Below are 26391 nucleotides of genomic sequence, written 5' to 3' on the forward strand. Positions count from 1 at the left end.
CGTGGACCGGACACACCTATGTTGGAGAAAACAGAATTTATGTTTACCTGATAAATTACTTTCTCCAACGGTGTGTCCGGTCCACGGCCCGCCCTGGTTTTTTAATCAGGTCTGATAATTTATTTTCTTTAACTACAGTCACCACGGTATCATATGGTTTCTCCTATGCAAATATTCCTCCTTTACGTCGGTCGAATGACTGGGGAAGGCGGAGCCTAGGAGGGATCATGTGACCAGCTTTGCTGGGCTCTTTGCCATTTCCTGTTGGGGAGGAGAATATCCCACAAGTAAGGATGACGCCGTGGACCGGACACACCGTTGGAGAAAGTAATTTATCAGGTAAACATAAATTCTGTTTTTCTCTACTTGTCCTTTTTCTCTACTTGTCCTTTGTTTACTGAGAAGTATGTTTTACTGAGAGATACTGATGCACTAATGTTTAAATGCTGATATACTGCCTAGGTCCTGCAACTATCTTTTATTGAGCCGTTTTTCTCTACTTGTCCTTTTTCTCTACTTGTCCTTTGTTTACTGAGAAGTATGTTTTACTGAGAGATACTGATGCACTATATTTAAATGCTGATATACTGCCTAGGTCCTGCAACTATCTTTTATTGAGCGCTGTTTCCTATAGACTGCCTTTATCGATGTTAAGTTGTTTCTTTGTGGTAGCTATTTCAGTATGTCACACATCACATTGTAGGGGGACATTTTATTTCTTTGTGTGCACCTTGAGTGTTTTAGGTGCTACTCATATGTCATGTCATTTATTGTTTGAGAATAGTTTTAAGATACACTTATATGGTTTGCACAATTATACTGTTTTTAACTATCACATTAGTAAAGGTAGGAATAATGTTAATTAGGTGATTCACCTGTTGTCATAGTTACATAGGTTTTGGCGCAATTTCACTAATTGTTTGATGGGAGGGGCTATGTTGCTTTATATTGCACACTGTTCATTTGCACTGTTGCCTGGTCTGAGGAAGGGGTCTGCGTACCCCGAAACGTCACCTTAATAAAAATTTTTATTTTATATACCAAATCCAGTGAGTGCAGTCCTCTTCTATAATGGATTATTGATATACCTATTGCATTGTGAGTGCAGACACACATGGAAGATATATATATAAAAATTTGCAACTATGTCTCAAATTGAACCTGCCTCAGAAGTTACCATAGAAACTAAGCTGCCTGAACATATTTCTACAAAAAGATAAGTGCTGATCTGATTTCTTCAGCTCAATTATGTGTCTATTGTTTTAATATTTTGTTACAGTCTGACAATATTTCTATGAGTATAAATGCTATCACTGTTAATAATTCCCAGTCTAATGCAGAGGGCATTTCTGCAGCAATGAAATATTTTATTGCTACAGCCATAGAGAAGACTATGTCTGCTATTCTGCATTTAACAAATACATGTTAAAGGGTTTTGCATTACGTTCTTAAATCTAGTGAATTTTGTACTGGCCGGCAGCATACTTCTACTGATGGGGGTTCCTCTGATTCAGAGGATCTTACATCAGAGACAGAGATTGACACATCTTTTTTGTTTAAAATTGAATATATTTGTCCTCCTTTTTAAGGAAGTATTATTTACTTTAGGGATTGAGGAACCTAAAACTCCTGATGATAGACCTAGTAATGATTTAAATTCTGTATTTAAGACTACTGTTATTACTCCTAAAGTATTTCCTATCCCAGTAATTATCTCTAATCTCATTGCTTGAATATTATCTTAGAAGGGCATATTTGCATACTGGCTATATTCTTAGACCAGTTATGTCTATTGCTGATGTTGCTGCTGCTGCCTACTATTTTGGTTGGACAGTTTAGCTCAGCCGTCAACCCAGAATTATCTAACATTATTCTTTTACTTCAACATGCAAATCATTTTATTTGCAATGCTATCTTTTGATGTTGTGAAACTTAACATCAAATCTTTTTCTTTAGCTATTCTTACTAGAAGAGCTTTATGGCTTAAATCTTGAAATGCTGACATATCTAAACACGATCACTATTTCTTTCTTTTCAAGGTAAAGAATCTTTTTGGTTCTCAATTTGATTCTATTATTTTCACTATCACTGGGGGAGGGGGGTAAATTTAAAGCTCCCAATTGTTTTCATTCATTTCGTCGGATTGGAGAACAGACTTTCCCTAAGGCCTTTGGCTCTAATTGGAGATTATCTCTGAATTGGAATAAATCTAGCCTTATAAGAAACCAAATCTTGCCCCTAAACCTCCATGAAGGTGTGGGTCTCAAGCCAGTTCTTCTGGTAGGGGGCAGACTAAGCTATTTAAAAGAGTTTGGACAGACTTTGTCCAAAATCAGTGGATTCAGAATATAATTTCTCAGGGGAATCGAATAGGATTCAGAATAAGACCTCCCTTGGAAAGATTCTTTCTTACCCATGTACAGAAAAACCTAGTAAAAGCTAAAGCCTTTCTAAAATGTGTTTCAAATCTAGAACTTTTAGGGGTAATTGTCCCAGTTCCACAGCAGGAACAAGGATTGGGTTTTTATTCAAATCTATTCATTGTATCAAAGAAGGAAAATTCTTTCAGACCAATTTTAGATCTGAAAACTTTAAATTGTTTTGTAAGAGTCCCAACTTTCAAGATTGTGACTCTAAGGACTATTCTGCCTTTTGTTCAGCAAGGTCACTTCATGTCCACATTCTCTTTTCTAAACAAGCATTACCAATTTGTCGCTCTTCCGTTTGGCCTTGCAACAGCACCTCGACTATTCTCAAGAGTTCTAGATGCCCTTCCATCTGTAATAAGAGAGCAGGGTATTGCAGTGTTTCCTTATTTAGATGATATCTTGGTACTAGCTCAATCTTTTCATTTAGCAGAATCTCACACAAAACAAGTTCTGTTGTTTCTTCAAAGACATGGTTGGAGGATCAATTTACCAAAGAGTTTCTTGATTCTTTAGACAAAGGTCACCTTTTTAGGTTTCTAGATAGATTGAGTGTGCATGCCTCTATCTCTAATAGAAAAGAGACGTTTGAGATTGGTTTCAGCTTGTCTAAACCTTCAGTCTAAATCATTCCCTTCAGTGGCTATGTGCATGGAAGTTTTAGGTCTCATGATTGCAGCATCAGACGTGATCCCTTTTGCTCGTTTTCATATGAGACCTCTACAGCTTTGCATGTTGCACCAATGGTGCAGAGATTATACTCCGATATCACAACTGATATACTTAAATCCCAACACTTAACTCTCTCTGACTTGGTGGTTAAACCATCACCTTATTGTTCAAGGGGCCTCCTTTGTTCGTCCTACCTGGACTGTGATTACAACAGATGCAAGTCTGACAGGTTGGGGAGCTGTTTGGGGGTCTCTGACAGCACAAGGAGTTTGGAATCCTTGAGAGGCGAGGTTTCCAATCAATATCTTAGAACTGTGCTATTTTCAGAGCTCTTCAGGCTTTGTATATTCGGTTTCAAACAGACAATGTCACAACAGTGGCATATGTCAATCATCAAGGGGGGACTCGCAGTCTCCTAGCCATGAAAGAAGTATCTCTAATACTTTCTTGGGCGGAATCAAGCTCTTGTCTAATCACTGCGATTCATATACCAGGTGTAGACATTTGGGAAGCGGATTATCTCAGCCCTCAGACTCTACATCCGGGGGAGTGGTCTCTCCATCCAGATGTGTTCTATCAGATTGTGCAGATGTGGGGTCTTCCAGACATAGATCTGATGACCTCATCTAAACAAGTAACTTCCCAGATACCTCTCCAGGTCCAGGGATCCTCAGGCAGAATTGATTGATGCTCTAGCAGTTCCATGGGTTTACCAACCTGCTTAAATGTTTCCACCTCTGGTTCTTCTTCCAAGAGTGATCTCAAAGATCATAATGAAACAATCTTATGTGTTTCTGATAGCACCAGCATGGCCTCAAAGGTTCTGGTATGGGGAAAGTCCAGTTGCCAACCTTGGTCACTTCCTTTTAAGACCAGACCTCCTGTCTCAAGGTCCGTTTTTCCATCCGGATCTCAAATCTCTAAATTTGAAGGCATGGAAATTGAACGCTTTCTTAGTCATAGAGGTTTCTCTGACTCTGTGATTAACACTATGATACAGGCTTGTAAGCCTATTTCAAGTAAAATATATCACAAGGTTTGGAAAACCTATATTTCATGGTGTTCCACTCATGATTATTCTTGGCATTCTTTTAGAATTCCTAGGTTTCTACAGTTTCTTCAGGATGATTTGGATAAAGGTTTGTCTGCCAATACTTTGAAAGGACAAATCTCTGCTCTTTCAGTTTTATTTTACAGAAAGGTTGCTAATCTTCCTGATGTTCACTGTTTCGTACAGGCTTTGACTCGTATCAAACCTGTTATTAAATCTATTACTCCTCCTTGGAGTCTAAATTTGCTATTAAAGACTTTGCAGGCTCCTCCTTTTGAGCCTATGTATTTTATTTCTCTTGGCTATCTCTTCTACTAGAAAAGTTTCTCAATTGTATGCTCTCTCTTGCGAGTCTCCTTATCGGATTTTCCATCAAGATAAAGCTGTTTTGCTGACTTCATTTAAATTTTTGCATAAAGTTGTGAATTCCAACAACATCAATAGGGAAATTATTGTTCCTTCCTAGTGTCCTAAGAATACTCCTTGAAAGGTCTTTACATTCTTTGGATGTGGTAAGAGCTTTGATATATTATGTTGAGGCTACTAAAGATTTCAGAAAGACTTCTAGTCTATTTGTTGTTTTTTTCTGGTTCCAGAAAAGGTCTGAAAGCTCCTGCCATTTCTTTTGCATCTTGATTGTAACTTCTGATTCACAAAGCTTATTTGAGGGCGGGGCAGTCTCTGTCTCAGAGAATAACAGCCTATTCTACAAGATCAGTTGCCACATCTCAGGCTTTCAAGAATGAAGCTTCAATTGATCAAATCTGCAAAGCAGCCACGTGGTGGTCTTTGCATACATTTATTAAATATTACCATTTTGATGTTTTTGCTTCTTCGGAAGCAGCTTTTGGTAGAAAGGTTCTTCAGGCAGCTGTCTCAATTTGATTCTAGTGCCTATGATTTAAGTTTTATTTAATTTTTAAGAAAACTTTAATTATTTTTTGGGATTTAATTTCTCAGCGGAAATAGCTGTTTTTATTTTATCCCTCCCTCTATAGTTACTCGTGGACTTCCACATCTTGGGTATTTATATCCCATAAGTAACTAGCTCATGGACTCTCGCCACCTATATGAAAGAAAACATAATTTATGTAAGAACTTACCTGATAAATTCATTTCTTTCATGGTGACGAGAGTCAACGAGACCCACCCATTTTTTGTGGGTTATGATTTTTTTGTATAAAGCACATTATTTGTCCTGTTCCTCTTTTTTATGCTTTTACTTCTTATACACCTCACTAACTTGGCTATACATTAAACTGAGGTATAAGTGAGGTGGGAGGTGTATTTATAGGCATTTGAGGTTTGGGAAACTTTGCCCCCTCCTGGTAGGAATGTATATCCTATAAGTAACTAACTCGTGGACTCTCGACCCTGTGAAAGAAATGAATTTATCAGGTAAGTTCTTACATAAATTGTTTTTGTACAACCACGTTTTGTTCGGTAGGATAATTCTTTACCCTGCAGTGCTGGATGGATTACCATAAGATGCTATGTAGCTTTACATGAGTGTAGAAAAGTTTATCTAGAAATATACCTTTTCAGCAAAAGAGTTTATAATGGGAAGTGGCTGTTCCTCGTGCAGAACGACCTACGCATATATTTATATACCTTTTTACACATTACCTGATGTGATCAAGCTTTTGTTTATGTTCCGATGAAATAAAGGATTTATTTTAAGGATAACGCCTGGATCTACACTTTTTTTCATTTGGTCATATATTTATAGTGACTGCTTTATTCTATGTCACTTACCTGTAGTCGCTGCTTTGATAGGAACGTAAGCATTCATATTATTATTGTCGTATACATTGTATAAAGCTTTTATAGATAAGTGTAGAAAAAGAACAGGCTTGCTGATTTCATGCGATTCATATAACATGATAAACCCGCAATAAAAATAGCTGCTCTTTTAAAGGTGGTTGTTTATTCGTGATTTTAATCAAATATGGCCACTAGCACTTAAGGGCCACAAATCAATATTTAAGGCCTTAATGGTCACATATATAATGTTTTGTATTTAATAGCCATAAATGTATATTTACTAAAACTGTTCAGTGGCACAGGGCCAGATTTGGGTAAGTTTGCATGGTACCCTCTTTCTGATGGTTCTCCTTGTTTGTCCACCCACCAGAAATCCTCAAAGTGAATGAAATGGTGGGTTAGATTCTTGTTCTCCATTTTCCTGGGGGCTGCAGAATCTAGTGAATTGTGCCACATGTGGCCCTTAGTCTCCAGATGCTCATCCCTCATGTAAACCATAAGCTTAAAGTGACACTGAACCCAAATTTTTTCTTTTGTGATTCAGATAGAGCATGCAATTTTAAGTAACTTTCTAATTTACTCCTATTATCAAATTGTCTTCATTCACTTGGTATCTTTATTTGAAATGCAAAAATGTAAGTTTAGATGCCGGCCCATTTTTGGTGAACAACCTGGGTTGTTGCTGATTGGTGGATAAATTCACCAACCAATGAACAAGTGCTTTCCAGGGTTCTGAACCAAACAAATAGCTTAGATGCCTTCTTTTTTTAATAAAGGTAGCAAGAGAACGAAGACAAATTGATAATAGGAGTAAATTAGAAAAGTTGCTTAAAATTGCATGCTCTATCTGAATCATGAAAGAAAAAATTTGTGTTCAGTGTCCATTTAAGGCAGTTATTGTGTTACTTTTCCCACAGCCTGTGTGTTGTATTTAAATTTACATGAAACCCAGCTTTTTTTCTTTCATGCTTCAGATAGAGCATGCCATTTTAAGTAACTTTTCAATTTATTTCTATTATCTAATTTATTTTGTTGACTTTATATCATTTGTTAAAAAGCATATCTAGATAGGCTCAAAGGCTAATTGGTGTCTGCACATACATGCCTCTTGTCATTAGCTTTGTGATATCTTACAGTAGTGTATTTCTGTTCCTTTAACAAAGGATACCAAGAGAATCAAATTAGATAATAAAAGTAAATTGGAAAGTTGTTTAAAATTGTATGTTCTATCTGAAAGTAACATTTTGGGTTTCATGTCCCTTTAATTCATCTCATGAGCCAGTATTTATTGTGGTATTCATATGCATGTGTTCTGTAGTTAGAAGTGTCTGATTATACAATATATTAAAATGCTTTCCATGAGGTATCTGATGGGCATCACTTACTTGTTGGCTATTTAACACCCATATTGATTAGCAAAGCTATAGTAGATTGAATGCTAAACATAGTGTGGTCTGGTAGAATTAAGATATTTGTGGCGGCAGCGACCCTCTGACAACTGCAAGTTATAATATATCATAACACTGATTAACCATACAGTTACATGGTGTATATTTGTTTATATACTGACATGCCTCTCTTTATGGGTTACAGACTATTTGTTTATATACTGACATGCCTCTCTTTATGGGTTACAGACTATTTGTTTATATACTGACATGCCTCTCTTTATGGGTTACAGACTATTTGTTTATATACTGACATGCCTCTCTCTATGGGTTACAGACTATTAGTTTATATACTGACATGCCTCTCTTTATGGGTTACAGACTATTTGTTTATATACTGACATGCCTCTCTTTATGGGTTACAGACTATTTGTTTATATACTGACATGCCTCTCTTTATGGGTTATAGACTATTTGTTTATATACTGACATGCGCCTCTCTATGGGTTACAGACTATTTGTTTATATACTGACATGCCTCTCTCTATGGGTTACAGACTATTTGTTTATATACTGACATGCCTCTCTTTATGGGTTACAGACTATTTGTTTATATACTGACATGCCTCTCTTTATGGGTTACAGACTATTTGTTTATATACTGACATGCCTCTCTTTATGGGTTATAGACTATTTGTTTATATACTGACATGCGCCTCTCTATGGGTTACAGACTATTTGTTTATATACTGACATGCCTCTCTCTATGGGTTACAGACTATTTGTTTATATACTGACATGCCTCTCTTTATGGGTTACAGACTATTTGTTTATATACTGACATGCCTCTCTTTATGGGTTACAGACTATTTGTTTATATACTGACATGCCTCTCTTTATGGGTTATAGACTATTTGTGTATATACTGACATGCCTCTCTTTATGGGTTACAGACTATTTGTTTATATACTGACATGCCTCTCTTTATGGGTTACAGACTATTTGTTTATATACGGACATGCCTCTCTTTATGGGTTACAGACTATTTGTTTATATACTGACATGCCTCTCTTTATGGGTTACAAACTATTTGTTTATATACTGACATGCCTCTCTTTATGGGTTACAAACTATTTGTTTATATACTGACATGCCTCTCTTTATGGGTTACAGACTATTTGTTTATATACTGACATGCCTCTCTCTATGGGTTACAGACTATTTGTTTATATACTGACATGCCTCTCTCTATGGGTTACAGACTTTGTTTATATACTGACATGCCTCTCTCTATGGGTTACAGACTATTTGTTTATATACTGACATGCCTCTCTCTATGGGTTACAGCCTATTTGTTTATATACTGACATGCCTCTCTTTATGGGTTACAGACTATTTGTTTATATACTGACATGCCTCTCTTTATGGGTTACAGACTATTTGTTTATATACTGACATGCCTCTCTTTATGGGTTACAGACTATTTGTTTATATACTGACATGCCTCTCTTTATGGGTTATAGACTATTTGTTTATATACTGACATGCCTCTCTTTATGGGTTATAGACTATTTGTTTATATACTGACATGCCTCTCTTTATGGGTTACAGACTATTTGTTTATATACTGACATGCCTCTCTTTATGGGTTACAGACTATTTGTTTATATACTGACATGCCTCTCTTTATGGGTTATAGACTATTTGTTTATATACTGACATGCCTCTCTTTATGGGCTACAGACTATTTGTTTATATACTGACATGCCTCTCTTTATGGGTTACAGACTATTTGTTTATATACTGACATGCCTCTCTTTATGGGTTACAGACTATTTGTTTATATACTGACATGCCTCTCTTTATGGGTTACAGATTATTTGTTTATATACTGACATGCCTCTCTTTATGGGTTACAGATTATTTGTTTATATACTGACATGCCTCTCTTTATGGGTTACAGACAATTTTTTTATATACTGACATGCCTCTCTCTATGGGTTACAGACTATTTGTTTATATACTGACATGCCTCTCTTTATGGGTTACAGACTATTTGTTTATATACTGACATGCCTCTCTTTATGGGTTACAGACTATGCTACTGGAAAAGCTGCGTGTCGCCAGACGTCCAGAAAATGAAGCTTCCTTTAATGTTTTTTACTACCTCCTGGCTGGCGCAGACAATACACTTCGGTAAAATAACCCCTCTTCATTTCTTATGTTTTGTTTGGAACAATAATCTTTTGTATATATTTTTTTATATTTGTTTTCCGGACTATTTAAAACGTTCCATTGCTTTTATTGACGGTTGTTAATTTCTGTGAAGCTTATAGACCTCCAGTAGAGGGCGCCAATATCACTAAAATATATATAAGTGAATCATAAGACTCGTAAAGGATTTTAAACCCTCCCCCCAAAAAAATATATATATATTTTTAATGCTGAAACTGAGGTTAATGTCATTAGATATGAGAAGATTTATACAGTTTTTAGTATAACTTCTATAACCTGTAAAATGTTTATAATTAAAAAACAATTCTGTTTCTGTCCCTTTCTAGGACTGAGCTGCACTTTAACCACTTGGCAGAAAACAATGTGTTTGGCATAATGGCCCCCACCAAGGTAAGTAATGTAGCTTCCAAGCTTAATGTATTAGACCTTACCAGTCCTTATTGCCCCTTATTATCTATTTAAATGTCCTGCTTCATGTTTTTGCTTATAATTAAGTTTTCTTTTTGCCCTTGTTCCTCTGTTATGAAGCACTAATCAGTCTCCAGGGTTTCCTGTTTTTGTGTCACAATGCATTAACTTCTATATTCTCATATTTGTGGTTATACTTTAATATTTTTAGTATATAAAATGATTCAGGGATTCTCAATGGAGCTAAATACAATTAATACACAATTCAGTGATGTATAGATCCCATTTTCCAATTAATAAGAATGTATCAGGATTTACTTTACTGCCTCTTTATCCTTCGTGTTACCTACAGAAGGGCTATCAAACACCTTAAGATTGTAATATAAAATGTTTAGTAAAGTGTAATGAAACAACTTTGCCCATTTTGTCATATAATTTACCTATGAGAATTGTAGGTTTTCTAATTCTCTGAGCTTTTAATACACCCTGGATCCTTCTCAGTCTCAAGGCTAACTCTCCTATATCAGTTAAGATTAAAAAACAATGGCACTACTAATTTTCTTAAAGGGAGAGCTCCTGAAATTTTAGGGCCAAACCATTTTAATATTTTTCTACACTTCTACTTTGTTCTTAACGGTGCTGTGTATAAAGGTAGAACAATAGTTCTCAATTTCATTACTACTGGACAGGAGACCGCTTTATTGCACGCTTGTTATGTATGGGTGTTTTCATGTGGGGTTGTGGTTTAAAAAGGAAAAATCTTTATTTCATTAAGATATAGAAATGGGTAAAACCAAATAAAAATTCTGCAGTGAATAACAGATATGTGCAATATTTTTTGAATTGTACCAGGTTCTGCCTTTAATAAATGTGCAGGACTGTAATCATGTTTAGTCTGTGAAATAACAGCAGTAGATTACTTGCTGGGTTAAATACATTCCTTTTATTTCATTCACATCAAAATATTCTGAATTTTATAATATAATGTGCATGAAATAAAGGAAGGTATTTAACCCAACAAATCTACTTATTTCACAGACTAAACATGATCACAGTCCAGCACATTTATTAAAGGCAGAACCCGGTAAAATTCTGCCGTGAATAAACAGATATGTGCAATATATTTGGAATTGTAATTTGGGTTTACCCATTTTAACTTAATAAAATAAAGATTTTTAATTTTTAAACCACTAACTCCATACATAACAAAGGACATGATTGCATAAAGCTGTATCCTGTCCAGTAGTAGTGGAATTGAAAACTACTGTATAACTCTGATATATATCTGTCCTTAATTAGCTTTATCAGATAAAAGCAAAACAATGTATTTTATAATAACATTGACAGTACCTAGACTTGTCTGCAGACTAAAAGCCAGATTTGCTCCTCCAAACAAAGAAAATGGAGGGTTTGAGTTTGTTTTGCAAATGTGAAGTCTTGGCTGATATGTTTCATAGCCACACTACAGAAATGTTTTGTAAACACCTTGTTATTATGGTCCCTTTTAAAGAGTACTAGGTGCTAAACTAACATAAGCAACACAACAGGGCAAGAGCCTACTTATAGCGACAGTCTACACCAAAATTGTTATTGTTTAAAAAGATGGACAACGCCTTTACTACCCATTCCCCAGCTTTGCACAATCAACATTTATATTTCTTTCATGTAATTGGCATGAGTCCATGAGCTAGTGACGTATGGGATATACAATCCTACCAGGAGGGGCAAAGTATCCCAAACCTCAGATGCCTATAAATACACCCCTCACCACACCCACAATTCAGTTTTACAAATGTTGCCTCCTATGGAGGTGGTGAAGTAAGTTTGTGCTAAGATTTCTACGTTGACATGCGCTTCTCTGCTTTTTTTGAAGCCCGATTCCACTCAGAGTACAGCAAATGTCCGAGGGACATGAAGAGAGTATCACCTATTGAATGCAATGGTTTTCCTAACGGGGGGTCTATTTCATAGGTTCTCTGTTATCGGTCGTAGAGATTCATCTCCTACCTCCCTTTTCAGATCCACGATATACTCTCATATACCATTACCTCTACTGATAAATGTTTCAGTACTGGTTTGGCTATCTGCTATATATGAATGGTTGTCTTTCGGTAAGTATGTTTTTTATTACTGAAGACACCCCAGCTATGGTTTGGCACTTTATGCATTTATATAAAGTTATAAATATATGTATTGTACTTATATTTGCCATGAGTCACGTACATGTATTTCCTTCTGCAGACTGACGGTTTCAGATTTGGGAAATAAAACATATTAAGAAATATTTTTCTTACCTGGGGTTTAGTCTTTTTTTCAATTGACTACTTTTTTTTCTTGCAAATTTAGTGGGTAGTACTAGGCCCGCGGGTGTGCCAAATGCTAGACTTTATTGCGTCATTTTTGGCACATACGTCCGTTGACGCAAGTTCGTCATTTCGGCGTTCTAGTTGACGCCGAAGCCTTATACACGTTTGCGTCGTTAGTGACGCAAGTGTGTCATTTCCTGATATTGTTGGCGGCAAAAATTTTTCAGTTACGTTGTGCGTCATACGTCATACTTGGTGCCAAATTTTTTTCATTAATTTAATACCCCATTGCTATTTGCCTTTTGCCTTTTTCTATGTCAGATGGCTATGCTATTTGCATTTTTTTCCCATTCCTGAAACTGTCATATAAGGAAATTGACAAATTTTGCTTTATATGTTGTTTTTTATTTTACATTTTGCAAGATGTCTCAATCTGATCCTGCCTCAGAAGTATCTGTTGGAACTGGGCTGCCTGATGTCGGTTCTACTAAAGCTAAGTGCATTATATTTCCGAATGTCATTGTATTGCTTATCATGATAAACTTTTACATGCAGATTTTGTGTCCATCAGTAAATAGTACATTTCCTGTTGTTGTTCCTTCAACTTTTAATGTACATGTTATACCTATGAAATTTAAAGAATTTGTTACTTTAAATTTGTCTGCTATTCTGTCTTCTACTTAATATAAAGGTCTTTTAAAACTTCTCATAAGGTTGATGAAATTTCAAATGACCGACAACATAATGAATTATCCTCATCTGATGAGGATCTATCTGATTCAGAAAATCTTTCCTCAGATATTGACACTAACAAATCTACTTATTTGTTTAAAATGAAGTATTTTCGTTCTTTGTTAAAGAAGTGTTAATTATTTTGGATATCGTGGAAACTAGTCCTCTGGATATTAGAACTAGTAAATTCTGTTTTTAAACCTCCTGTGGTTACTCCAGAGGTTTTTTCCTGTTCCTGATGCTATTTGTTATGATTTCTAAGGAATGGAATTAGCCGGGTACTTCTTTTATTCCTTCTTAAAGGTTTAAAAATTTGTATCCTTTTTACCAGCAATTTCTATAGAATTTTGGGAAAAGATCGTCAAAGTTGATGGGGCTATTTCTACTCTTGCTGAACGTACCTCTATTCCTATGGAAGATAGTACAGGTGGCCCTCGTTTTACAACAGTTCAATTTACACCGTTTCAGAATAACAACCTTTTTTCCAGTCATGTGACTGCTATTGAAAAGCATTGAGAAGCAGTGCATTTATGAAAATAGCCAGTAGGTGGAACTGTCCACTTGTGTTGCAGCAAAGCCAAGCAAGCTGAAATTAATCTGTTTAACAAGACCTGAGCTATCAAGCAGATTTCAAAGGAACAAGATCTTCCTGTCTATAAATCAGTCCAGATTGGAATGCATGGAAAGAACTGTTTGCAGAAAAATGCAAGTGAAGTCTGTGTTGTGTGATTATTTTATTAGGTTTATAATGCTGTTTAGCAAATGTTTTTTGTTCATTTAACTTAGTTTAATTATATATTCTGTGTTGTGTGATTATTTTATTAGGTTTATAATACTATTTAGCATATAAAGTCTTCATTTCAAAGCTTTAAAAATAAATGTGTTAGGTGTTACTTATGACAATTTTGAGAGGGGCCTGGAACCTATCTCCCTCACTTCCCATTGACTTACATTATAAACTGGGTTTCAACTTACAACAGTTTCGATTTACAACCATTCCTTCTGGAACCTAACCCCGGCATAAACTGAGGGCTACCTGTACTTAAGTTCCTTTAGATAGGAAACTTGAATCTTATCTAAGGAAAGCTTATTTATATTCAGGTCGTCTCAGGCCTGCAATTTCTTTGGCTGATGTTGCAGCTGCATCAACTTTTTTGTTGGAGATTTAGCGCAACAAGAATTGGATTCTGATTTATCTAGTATTGTTCGCTTACTGCAACATACTAATCAGTTCTGATGCCATTTTTTTATATCATCAAGATTGATGTTAGATCTATGTCTTTAGCTATTTTTAGCTAGAAGAGTTTTGAGGCTTAAATCTTGGAATGCTGATATGACTTTTTAAGTCTAGATTGCTATCTCTTTCTTTCCAAGGTAATAAGAGACCTAAGGGTAAATATAAAGCTTCTAAATCATTTTTGTTCATTTTGTCAAATAAGGAACAAAAACCTAATCCTTGCCTATGGAATCTGTTTCCAATTGGAAACCTTCATTAAATGGAATAAATCCAACCCATTTAAGAAACCAAAAGCCAGCCCCTAAGTCCGCATGAAGGTGGGACTCTCATTCCAGCTCAGTTGGTAGGGGGCAGATTAAGGTTTTTTTCAAGAATGTTTTGGATAAATTCAGTCCAAAATCAATGGTTTCAGAGTATTGTCTCTCAGGGGTTTCGAATAGGATTCTGAGTAAATCCTCCTGTGAGAAGATTTTTTTTTTTTCTCTCTCACGCATCCCAGCAAATCCAGTTAAAGCTCAGGCTTTCCTGAAGTGTGTTTCAGACCTGGAGTTTCAGGGGTAGTCATGCCAATTCCTTTTCAGGGACAAGGTCTGGGGTTTTATTCAAATCTATTCATTGTCCCAAAGAAGGACATTTCATTCAGACCAATTCTGGATCTGAAAATTTTGAATCGTTAAGTAAGAGTACCAATTTTCAAATGGTGACTTTAAGGACTGTTCTGCCTTTTATTCAGCAAGTACATTTTAGGTCCACAGTGGATTGCAGGATGTATACCTTCATATTCCGATTCATTCAGATCATTATTCGTTCCTGAGATTCTCTTTTCTAGACAAGCGTTACCAATTTGTTGCTTTTCCATTTGGACTAGCAACCGCTCAAAGAATCTTTTTTAAAGGTTCTTGGTGCCCTGCTTTATGGAAACCAGAGAGCAGGGTATTGCGGTGTTTCCTTATTTGGACGATATCTTGGTACTAGCTCAGTTTTTCCGTTCTGCAGAATCTTACACTAATCAACTAGTGTTGTTTCTTCGGAAACATGGTTGGAGGATCAATTTTCCAAAAAGTTTCTTGATTCCTCAGACAAGGGTCACCTTTTTAGGTTTCCAGATAGATTCAGTGTCCATGACTCTGTCTCTAACAGACAAGAGACGTTTGAAAGTGGTTGCAGCCTATCGGCACCTTCAGTCTCAGTCATTCCCTTCAGTGGTTATGTGCATGGAAAACCTCTCCAGCTTTGTTTGCTGAATCCATAGTGCAGGGATTATACAAAGATATCACAATTAATATCCTTAAATCCCAATGTTTGACACTCTGACGTGGTGGTAAATCACCAGCGTTTAGTTCAAGGGGCTTCTTGTTCGGCTAACCTGGACTATGATCTCTACAGATGCAAGTCTTTCAGGTTGGGGAGCTGTTTGGGGATCTTTGACAGCACAAGGGGTTTGGAAATCTCAAGAGGCGAGATTACCAATCAATATTTTAGAACTCCGTGCAGTTCTCAGAGTTCTTCAGTTTTGGCCTCTGTTAAAGAGAGAACTGTTCATTTATTTTCAAACAGACAATATCACATTCAGTGGCTGTTGTCAATCAGCAGGGTGGGACTCACAGTCCACAAGCTATGAAAGAAGTATCACGGATACTTGCTTGGGCGGAATCCAGCTCCTGTCTAATTTCTGCGGTGCATATCCCAGGTATAGACATTGGGAGGCGGATTATCTTAGCCGTCAGACTTTACATCCTGGGGAGTGGTCCCTCCATCCAGATGTGTTTTCTCAGATTGTTCAGATATGGGGTCTTCTACAGTTAGATCTGATGGCCTCTCATCTAAACAAGAGACTTCCCAGATGCCTGTCCAGGTTCAGGGATTTTTCAGGCGGAAGCAGTGGGTGCGCTGACACTTCCTTGGTGTTATCAACCTGCTTATATTTTCCCGCCTCTAGTTCTTTTCCAAGAGTGATCTCCAGAATCATCATGAAACAATCGTTTGTGTTGCTGGTGGCTCCAGCATGGCCTCACAGGTTTTGCTATGCGGGTCTTGTTCGGATGTCCAGCTGCCAACCTTGGCCACTTCTGTTAAGGCCGGACCTACTGTCTCAAGGTCCGTTTTTCCATCAGATTTTCAAATCATTAAATTTAAAGGTATGGAAATTGATCGCTTAGTGCTAAGTCATAGAGGTTTCTCTAACTCAGTGATTAATACTATGTTACAAGCTTGTAAATCTGTCTCTTGAAAGATTTATTATCGAGTTTGAAAGACTTACATTTCATGGTGTTCTTATAAATTCTCTTGGCATTCTTTCAAAGTTGCAAGAATTTTAGTTTCTTCAGGATGGTTTGGATAAGGTTTTGTCTGCAAGTTCCTTGAAGGGACAAATCTCTGCTCTTTCTGTTTTATTCACAGAAAGATTGCTAAACTTCCTGATATTCACTGTTTTGTACAAGCTTTAGTTCGTATTAAGCCTGTGATTAAATCAATCTCTCCTCCTTGGAGTCTTAATTGGGTTTGGAGGGTTTACAGGCTCCTCCATTTTGAGCCTATCCCTTCTTTGGACATTTAACTACTTTCTTGGAAAGTATTGTTCCTTTTGGCCATCTCTTCTGCTAGAAGAGTTTCTGAGCTATCTGCTCTTTCTTGTGAATCTCCTTTTCTGATTTTTCATCAGGATAAGGCGGTTTTGCGGACTTCATTTAATTTTTTTCCTAAGGTTGTGAATTCTAACAACATTAGTATTGAAATTGTTGTCCCTTTCATGTGTCCTAATCCTAAGAATTATTTGGAAAGATCCTTACATTCTTTGGATGTGGTGAGAGCTTTGAAATATTATTTTGAAGCTACTAAAGATTTCAGGAAGACTTCTAGTCTATTTGTTATATTTTCTGGCCCTAGGAAAGGTCATAAAGCTTCTGCTATTTCCTTGGTTTATTGGTTAAAGCTTTTGATTCTTCAAGCTTATTGGAGTCGGGTCAAGCCCCGCCTCAGAGAATTTCAGCACGTTCTACTAGATCAGTCTCCTCTTCGTGGGCTTTTAAGAATGAAGCTTCAGTTGATCAAATTTGCAAAGAAGCAACTTGGTCTTCTTTACATACATTTACTAAATTCTACCATTTTGATGTATTTGCTTCTTCAGAAGCAGTTTTTGGTAGAAAAGTTCTTCAGGCAGCTGTTTCAGTTTGATTCTTCTGCTGATGTTTTAAGTTGTTCTTGTCATTTAAAGAATAAACTTATATTTTGGGTTGTGGATTATTTTTTCAGCGGAAAATGGCTGTTTATTTTTATCCCTCCCTCTCTAGTGACTCTTGCGTGGAGTTCCACATCTTGGGTATTGCTATCCCATACGTCACTAGCTCATGGACTCTTGCCAATTACATGAAAGAAAACATAATTTATGTAAGAACTTACCTGACAAATTTATTTCTTTCATATTGGCAAGAGTCCATGAGGCCCATCCTTTTTTATGGTGGTTATAATTTTTTTGTATAAAGCACAATTATTTCCAAATTCCTTTGTTGATGCTTTTTATGCTTTTCTTTATCACCCCACTACTTGGCTATTCGTTAAACTGAATTGTGGGTGTGGTGAGGGGTGTATTTATAGGCATTTGAGGTTTGGGAAACTTTGCCCCTCCTGGTAGGATTGTATATCCCATACGTCACTAGCTCATGGACTCTTGCCAATATGAAATAAATTAATTTATTAAGTTCTTACATAAATTATGTTTTTAATATACTTTAAACATTCAAACCTCTAAACTTCGGCCTGCTTCTAAGCCACTACAGACAACTTCTTATCACCTGCTTTTTTATTTGCTTTTCACAACAGGAGAGTGCTAGTTCATGTGGGCCATATAGATAACATTGTGCTCACGCCAGTTAAGTTATTTAAGTGTCAGCACAACACCGCACTAATTGGCTAAAATGCAAGTCGATCGATAATAAAAAGTAATGTGATCAGGGGGATGTCAGAAGATGCTTAGATACAAGGTAATCACAGAGGTAAAAAGTATAATAATTTTGTTGGTGTAGACTGTCCCTTTAAGAGGCAATCCGGGTCAGCTTGTTTGCATCATTCAGCAAAGTAGAGCTTTCCTGTAGCATTAGTGTGTAACTTAGCCCATAAGGCTGACATTCCAGGTAAAATTATAAAGCAATAATTCTGTTGGAGTATTCAGTAGTTTGCCTTTCTTCACTATTGTCATCTCTAACAAATGCAGGCTGAGGAGAAGCAGAAGGCAGCACAGCTATTCAGCAAGCTTCAGGCCGCCATGAAAGTTCTGGGTGTTTCCAGTGAGGAGCAGAAAGCCTTCTGGTTAATTCTGGGAGCCATTTATCACCTGGGCTCAGCAGGAGCCACCAAAGGTAACCTTAGTGCTCATATGGCGAGGTGCTAAAGGAGCAAGGTACCCTGTGCTTAGCCCAAAGCTTTCACTAGAGTTTATCTGTAGCAATGTCATCTCTGTATGCAACTTTATGTCTGGGATTTAAATTCTACTTCGCTATAATCTGGCAGTACTATGCTTTAGGGAATACTTCTTTGTGTAATAGGTATAATTAATTGTCTGATGGTTTAATTACATAATTTTATATATTGCAGTCATTTTGAGTTTTTTTTATAGTTTTTGTTTTAGAAATAGATTTCGTTAATATTCATAGTTTAACTTAGTTAATAAACATCAGTTAAGTTGCATAAGTTCATAGATATGTATTTCTACTTATTATAGGGACGCTGAACCCAATTTTTTTCTTTTGTGATTCAGATAGAGCATGCAATTTGAATCAACTTTCTAATTTACTCCTATTATCAATTTTTCTTCGTTCTCTTGCTTAAAGGCATCTAAGCAATTTTTTTGGTTCAGACCATGGAAAGCACTTGTTTATTGGTGGGTGAATGTATCCACCAATCAGCATGAACAACCCAGTTTGTTCACCAAAAATGGGCCGGCATCTATACTTACATTCTTGAATTTCAAATACAGATACCAAGAGAATGAAGACAATTTGATAATAGGAGTAAATTAGAAAGTTGCTTAAAATTGCATGCTCTATCAGAAACACAAAAGAAAAAAAATTGGGTTCAGTGACCCTTTAAATCGGCGTTAAAAAGAGCTTTGTTGTCTAATAAATGTCTGAGAGAGGATATATTTTATTGCAAATACTACAGCATCGCAGGTATGCAGAATAAATAAAAAAAATAATTTTGAGTAAGACAGCACAGTAGCCAAATCAAAAATAGTAATGCTAAATTAACAGATTTAAAGTCCTCTTCATTCCCTTATGGTAAAGTGCACATATTCAGTGGTTTACTCAGGTAGAATGTCTCACAATTCTTAAAAAATTGCCTGAACGTTTTCCGATTGTTAAACTCCTTTATGAAGCACAAAAACAAAATACGTTAAGGTTTAACCCTTTGGCTTACAATGAAAAGTCTGCAATGTCACTTAAAAAGGGTCAGTGTACTGCCAAATTTTCTTCCCTTAAAGGGACATGAAAGCCAATTTTTTTCTTTCGTGATTTAGAAAGAGCATGTCATTTTAAACACCTTTCTAATTTACTTCTATTATCTAATTTGCTTCATTCTCTTGATATCACTTGCTGAAAAGCATATCTAGATATGCTCAGTAGCTGCTGATTGGTTGCGGCACCTAAAGGCCATGTGTGATTGGCTCACACATGTGCATTGCTATTTCTTCAACAAAGGATATCTAAAGAATTGAGCAAATTAGATAATAGAAGTAAATTGGAAAGTTGTTTAAAATTGCATGCACTATCTGAATCATTAAAGTTTAATTTTGACTAGACTGTCCCTTTTAAATGTGTTCCCCACGATCCATTTTACCCTCTGTAGTGTATATCATTAGTTAATTTATTTTGTTATTTGAAATAGCTACTTTTGCCTGTTGTAATCCCCGCATACACTAAAACGTTCAGTACTGCAGTATTTATAAAAGAAAAGCTATGTAAACAATAAGCTGCAGAATAAATAACAGTCCTGTTGTGGGAGAGGTATTAAAATAATCATGTCCAATTGCTCAATAAGTACTATCTTTGTGTATACAGACAAAAAAAGTTAAGGAGACCATTGTGTATAGGGAGAAAGATCAGAGAAGTTATGTCTGATTTCTCTGCAACCTCAGCCCATTGTAACGGGTGGTGGTTTCATCAAGCAAAGGTAGGGATTTCATATACACAAAGGACTGTAAAAGAACCATTTCAGATATTTTATATTCTGAAATTGGTTTAACAAATTTTTGAAAACATTACAGTACACTGTTCCTTTTAAATACATTTTATTGTAGAAATTTGTCATGCAGTATATGATGGCTATAAAAAAAAACTGTAGTAAACAGCTGCTCTTGTGAAATGATGTACATGGTACCCGGAGGACATTTACTATGGTACAGTATTTTTAGCTATATGTCTAGTCTTGATTTGACATATATGTAACTTTTGCCTCTCCTACAGTATCCGATGTAGATGTCTGTGGTAACGCATTAGATTGTTACAGAGCTCTCTCTACCTAGTGTGCTGTGCTCCTTGGCCTGTGTGCACTTTCTCATCTTATAGCTGTAGGCACAATGCCTACATAGAGCGCATCTCTCACTATAGCATGGAGCATGTATTCAGTCATCTGACCCCTGGGCTGTCATGGCTATCATCCACGTGACTGTGTCTAACTCTATTTGCCTCTCAGCTTGTACATTTCACTGGTTGTGTTGTTGCACTTTTTCATACTGAGTTCAGCAGATAAGTAAACGCAGTATAAATCTGTCTTGTGCCGTTTATTTTATGTTATTGAGACACAAAACCACTGGGGAAACAGAAAAGTGTGAAGTACAATGTCCCTTTAATTGAGCTAGAAATCTGCTGTGTTCACTGTCATTTGTATTAAAGAGCAGCATCGATTTATATATTTATTTTTCTCCAACATAGGTGTGTCCGGTCCACGGCGTCATCCTTACTTGTGGGATATTCTCCTCCCCAACAGGAAATGGCAAAGAGCCCAGCAAAGCTGGCCATATAGTCCCTCCTAGGCTCCGCCCACCCCAGTCATTCTCTTTGCCGTTGCACAGGCAACATCTCCACGGAGATGGCTTAGAGTTTTTTGGTGTTTAAATGTAGTTTTTGTTCTTCAATCAAGAGTTTGTTATTTTAAAATAGTGCTGGTATGTACTATTTACTCTGAAACAGAAAAGAGATGAAAATTTCTGTTTGTAAGAGGAAAATGATTTTAGCAACCGTTACTAAAATCGATGGCTGTTTCCACACAGGACTGTTGAGATGAAGTAACTTCAGTTGGGGGAAACAGTGGGCAGACTTTGCTGCTTGAGGTATGACACATTTCTAACAAGACTTGGTAATGCTGGAAGGCTGTCATTTTCCCTATGGGGACCGGTAAGCCATTTTCTTAGTTTAAGTAAAAGAATAAAGGGATTCAATAGGGCTTCAATAGGGCTTAAAAAACTGGTAGACATTTTTCTGGGCTAAAACGATTACTTTACTAAGTATATTTGGCAGATTATTACTATTAATAGTTGTTATAATCTTGGGGATTGTTTTAAAAAAACGGCAGGCACTGTATTGGACACCTTTTTCACTGGGGGCCTTTTCTAGTCATAGGCAGAGCCTCATTTTCGCGCCACTAATACGCAGTTGTTTTTGGAAAGCATGGCATGCAGATGCATGTGTGAGGAGCTAAGAACCACTGAAAAAGCTTATAGAAGGCATAATTTGGTATCGTATTCCCCTCTGGGCTTGGTTGGGTCTCAGCAAAGCAGATACCTGGGACTGTATAGGGGTTAAATGTAAAAACGGCTCCGGTTCCGTTATTTTAAGGGTTAAAGCTTTCAAATTTGGTGTGCAATACTTTTAAGGCTTTAAGATACTGTGGTGAAATTTTGGTGAATTTTGAACAATTCCTTCATACTTTTTCACATATTCAGTAATAAAGTGTGTTCAGTTTAAAATTTAAAGTGACAGTAACGGTTTTATTGTAAAACGTTTTTTGTGCTTTGTTGACAAGTTTAAGCCTGTTTAACATGTCTGAACCATCAGATAATGATGCTCTATATGTATGAAAGCCAATGTGTCTCCCCATTTAAATATATGTGATATAATTGTGTCATAATGTCCAAACAAAGTAGGGATAATAATGCCATAGATAATGATATTGCCCAAGATGATTCCTCAAATGAGGGGAGTAAGCATGGTACTGCATCATCCCCTTCTGTGTCTACACCAATTTTGCCCACACAAGAGGCCCCTAGTACATCTAGTGCGCCAATACTTATTACCATACAACAATTAACGGCTGTAATGGATAATTCTATTGCAAGCATTTTTTTCCAAAATGCCTACTTATCAGAGAAAGCGCGATTGCTCTGTTTTAAACACTGAAGAGCAAGAGGACGCTGATGATAATTGTTCTGTCATACCCTCACACCAATCTGAAGGGGCCAGGAGGGAGGTTTTGTCTGAGGGAGAAATTTCAGATTCAGGGAAAATTTCTCAACAAGCAGAACCTGATGTTGTAACTTTTAAATTTAAATTAGAACATCTCCACGCACTACTTAAGGAGGTATTATCTACTCTGGATGATTGTGACAATTTGGTCATTCCAGAGAAATTAGGTAAGATGGACAAGTTCCTAGAGGTTCCGGTGCCCCCCGATGCTTTTCCTATACCCAAGCGGGTGGCGGACATAGTAAATAAGGAGTGGGAAAGGCCCGGCATACCTTTTGTTCCTCCCCCTATATTTAAGAAATTATTTCCTATAGTCGACCCCAGAAAGGACTTATGGCATACAGTCCCCAAGGTCGAGGGGGCGGTTTCTACTCTAAACAAACGCACTTCTATTCCTATAGAAGATAGTTGTGCTTTCAAGATCCTATGGATTAAAGGTTAGAGGGTTTGCTTAAAAAGATGTTTGTTCAGCAAGGTTACCTTCTACAACCAATTTCATGCATTGTTCCTGTCACTACAGCTGCGTGTTTCTGGTTCGAAGAACTAGAAAAGTCGCTCAATAAAGATTCTTCGTACGAGGAGGTTTTGGACAGAGTTCAAGCACTTAAATTGGCTAACTCTTTTATTTTAGATGCCGCTTTGCAATTAGCTAGATTAGCGGCGAATAATTCAGGGTTTGCTATCGTGGCACGCAGAGCGCTTTTGCTAAAGTCTTGGTCAGCGGATGTGTTCTCCAAGACCAAATTGCTTAACATCCCTTTCAAGGGTAAAACACTGTTTGGCCCTGACTTGAAAGAGATTATTTCTGACATCACTGGGGGAAAGGGCCACGCCCTTCCTCTGGATAGGTCTTTTAAGGCTAAAAATAAGCCAAATTTTCGTCCCTTTCGCAGAAACGGACCAGCCTCAAATTCTACACCCTCTAAGCAAGAGGGTAATACTTCTCAAACCAAGCCAGCCTGGAGACCGATGCAAGGCTGGAACAAGGGTAAGCAGGCCAAGAAACCTGCCACTGCTACCAAAACAGCATGAAGTGTTGGCCCCCGATCTGGGACCGGATCTGGTGGGGGGCAGACTTTCTCTCTTTTGCTCAGGCTTGGGCAAGAGATGTTCAGGATCCTTGGGCGCTAGAAATAGTTTCTCAAGGTTATCTCCTGGAATTCAGGGAACTACCCCCAAGGGGAAGGTTCCACAGGTCTCAATTATCTTCGAACCAAATAAAAAGACAGGCATTCTTACACTGTGTAGAAGACCTGTTAAGCATGGGAGTGATTCATCCTGTTCCATTAGGAGAACAAGGGATGGGTTTTTACTCCAACCTGTTCATATTCCCCAAAAAGAGGGAACATTCAGACCAATTTTAGATCTCAAGATTCTTAACAAGTTTCGAAGGGTTTCATCGTTCAAAATGGAAACCATTCGAACGATCCTTCCTACCATCCAGGAAGGTCAATTCCTGACCACGGTGGATTTAAAGGATGCGTATCTACATATTCCTATCCACAAGGAACATCTTCGGTTCCTAAGGTTCGTCTTTCTGGACAAGCATTACCAGTTTGTGGCACTTCCATTCGGATTAGCCACTGCTCCAAGGATTTTCACAAAGGTACTAGGGTCCCTTCTAGCGGTGCTAAGACCAAGGGGCATTGCAGTAGTACCTTACTTGGACGACATCCTGATTCAACTGTCAAAAGCAAGGGCTCATACGGACATTGTCCTAGCCTTTCTCAGATCTCACAGGTGGAAAGTGAACATAGAAAAAAGTTCTCTGTCCCCGTCAACAAGAGTTCCCTTCTTGGGAACAATAATAGTTTCCTTAGAAATGAAGATTTTTCTGACAGAGGCCAGAAAATCAAAACTTCTAAGCTCTTGTCAGGTACTTCATTCTGTTCTTCTTCCTTCCATAGCGCAGTGCATGGAAGTAATAGGTTTGATGGTTGCGGCAATGGTCATAGTTCCTTTTGCACGAATTCATCTAAGACCATTACACCTGTGCATGCTCAGGCAGTGGAATGGGGATTATACAGACTTGTCTCCGACGATACAAGTAGATCAAATAACCAGAGATTCACTCCGTTGGTGGCTGACCCTGGACAACCTGTCACAGGGAATGAGCTTCCGCAGACCAGAGTAGGTCATTGTCACGACCGACGCCAGTCTGGTGGGCTGGGGCGCTGTCTGGGAACCCCTGAAAGCTCAGGGTCTATGGTCTCGGGAAGACTCTCTTCTCCCGATAAACATAATGGAACTGAGAGCGATATTCAATGCTCTCAAGGCTTGGCCTCGACTAGCAAAGGCCAAATTCATAAGGTTTCAATCAGACAATATGACTGTTACATATATCAACCATCAGGGGGAAACAAGGAGTTCCTTGGCGATGGAGGAGCATCCGGGGGAGTGGGAACTCCATCCGGAAATCTTTGCCCAAATAACTCAATTATGGGGCATTCCAGACATGGTTCTGATGGCCTCTCGTCAGAACTTCAAGGTCCCTTGTTACGGGTCCAAATCCAGGGATCCCAAGGCGACTCTAGTGGATACAATAGTAACACCTTGGATCTTCAACCTAGCTTATGTATTCCCACCGTTTCCTCTCATTCCCAGGCTGGTAGCCAGGATCAATCTGGAGAGGGCTTCGGTGATCTTGATAGTTCCTGCGTGGCCACGCAGGACTTGGTATGCAGACCTGGTGAATATGTCATCGGCTCCACCATGGAAGCTACCTTTGAGACAGGACCTTCTTCTTCAGGGTCCATTCGAACATCCGAATCTGGTTTCCCTCCAACTGACTGCTTGGAGTTTGAACGCTTGATTTTATCAAAGCGTGGGTTTTCAGATTCTGTAATAGATACTCTTATTCAGGCTAGAAAGCCTGTAACTAGAAAAATTTACCATAATATATGGAAAAAATATATCTGTTGGTGTGAATCTAAAAGATTCCCATGGAACAAGATAAAAATTCCTAACATTCTTTCCTTTCTACAAGAAGGTTTGGAGAAAGGATTATCTGCAAGTTCTCTGAAGGGACAGATCTCTGCTTTATCTGTTTTACTTCACAAAAGGCTGGCAGCTGTGCCAGACGTTTAAGCGTTTGTTCAGGCTCTGGTTAGAATCAAGCCTGTTTACAGACCTTTGACTCCTCCCTGGAGTCTTAATCTAGTTCTTTCAGTTCTTCAAGGGGTTCCGTTTGAACTCTTACATTCCGTAGATATTAAGTTATTATCTTGGAAAGTTTTGTTTTAGGTTGCAATTTCTTCCGCTAGAAGAGTTTCTGAGTTATCTGCTCTGCAGTGTTCTCCGCCCTATCTGGTCCATGCAGATAAGGTGGTTTTGCGTACTGAGCCTGGTTTTCTTCCGAAGGTTGTTTCCAACAAAAATATTAACCAGGAGATAGTTGTACCTTCTTTGTGTCCGAATCCAGTTTCAAAGAAGGAACGTTTGTTACACAATTTGGACGTAGTCCGTGCTCTAAAATTCTATTTAGAGGCTACTGAAGATTTTAGACTAACATCTTCTTTGTTTGTTGTTTATTCTGGTAAATGGAGAGGTAAAAAAGCAACTTCTACCTCTCTTTCCTTTTGGCTTAAAAGCATTATCAGATTGGCTTTTGAGACTGCCGGACGGCAGCCTCCTGAAAGTATCACAGCTCACTCCACTAGGGCTGTGGCTTCCACATGGGCCTTCAAGAATGAGGTTCCTGTTGACCAGATATGTAA

The 26391-nt window shown here is 37.6% G+C and overlaps 1 protein-coding gene across 9 annotated transcripts in view; it reads left to right on the forward strand.

Annotated features, from left to right (window-relative positions):
* Positions 1 to 26391, forward strand: part of MYO18A (myosin XVIIIA) — a 527256-nt gene that overhangs the window by 79177 nt on the left and 421688 nt on the right. For all 9 annotated transcript variants that reach the window (XM_053706173.1, XM_053706175.1, XM_053706166.1 and 6 more), the window contains 3 exons: positions 9397 to 9497; positions 9863 to 9926; positions 18430 to 18574. In XM_053706173.1, the coding sequence (XP_053562148.1) occupies positions 9397 to 9497; positions 9863 to 9926; positions 18430 to 18574 (310 nt within the window). The remainder of the gene's footprint in view (positions 1 to 9396; positions 9498 to 9862; positions 9927 to 18429; positions 18575 to 26391) is intronic.

This window comes from Bombina bombina, chromosome 3 (assembly GCF_027579735.1).
Source record: "Bombina bombina isolate aBomBom1 chromosome 3, aBomBom1.pri, whole genome shotgun sequence".
NCBI lineage: Eukaryota > Metazoa > Chordata > Amphibia > Anura > Bombinatoridae > Bombina > Bombina bombina.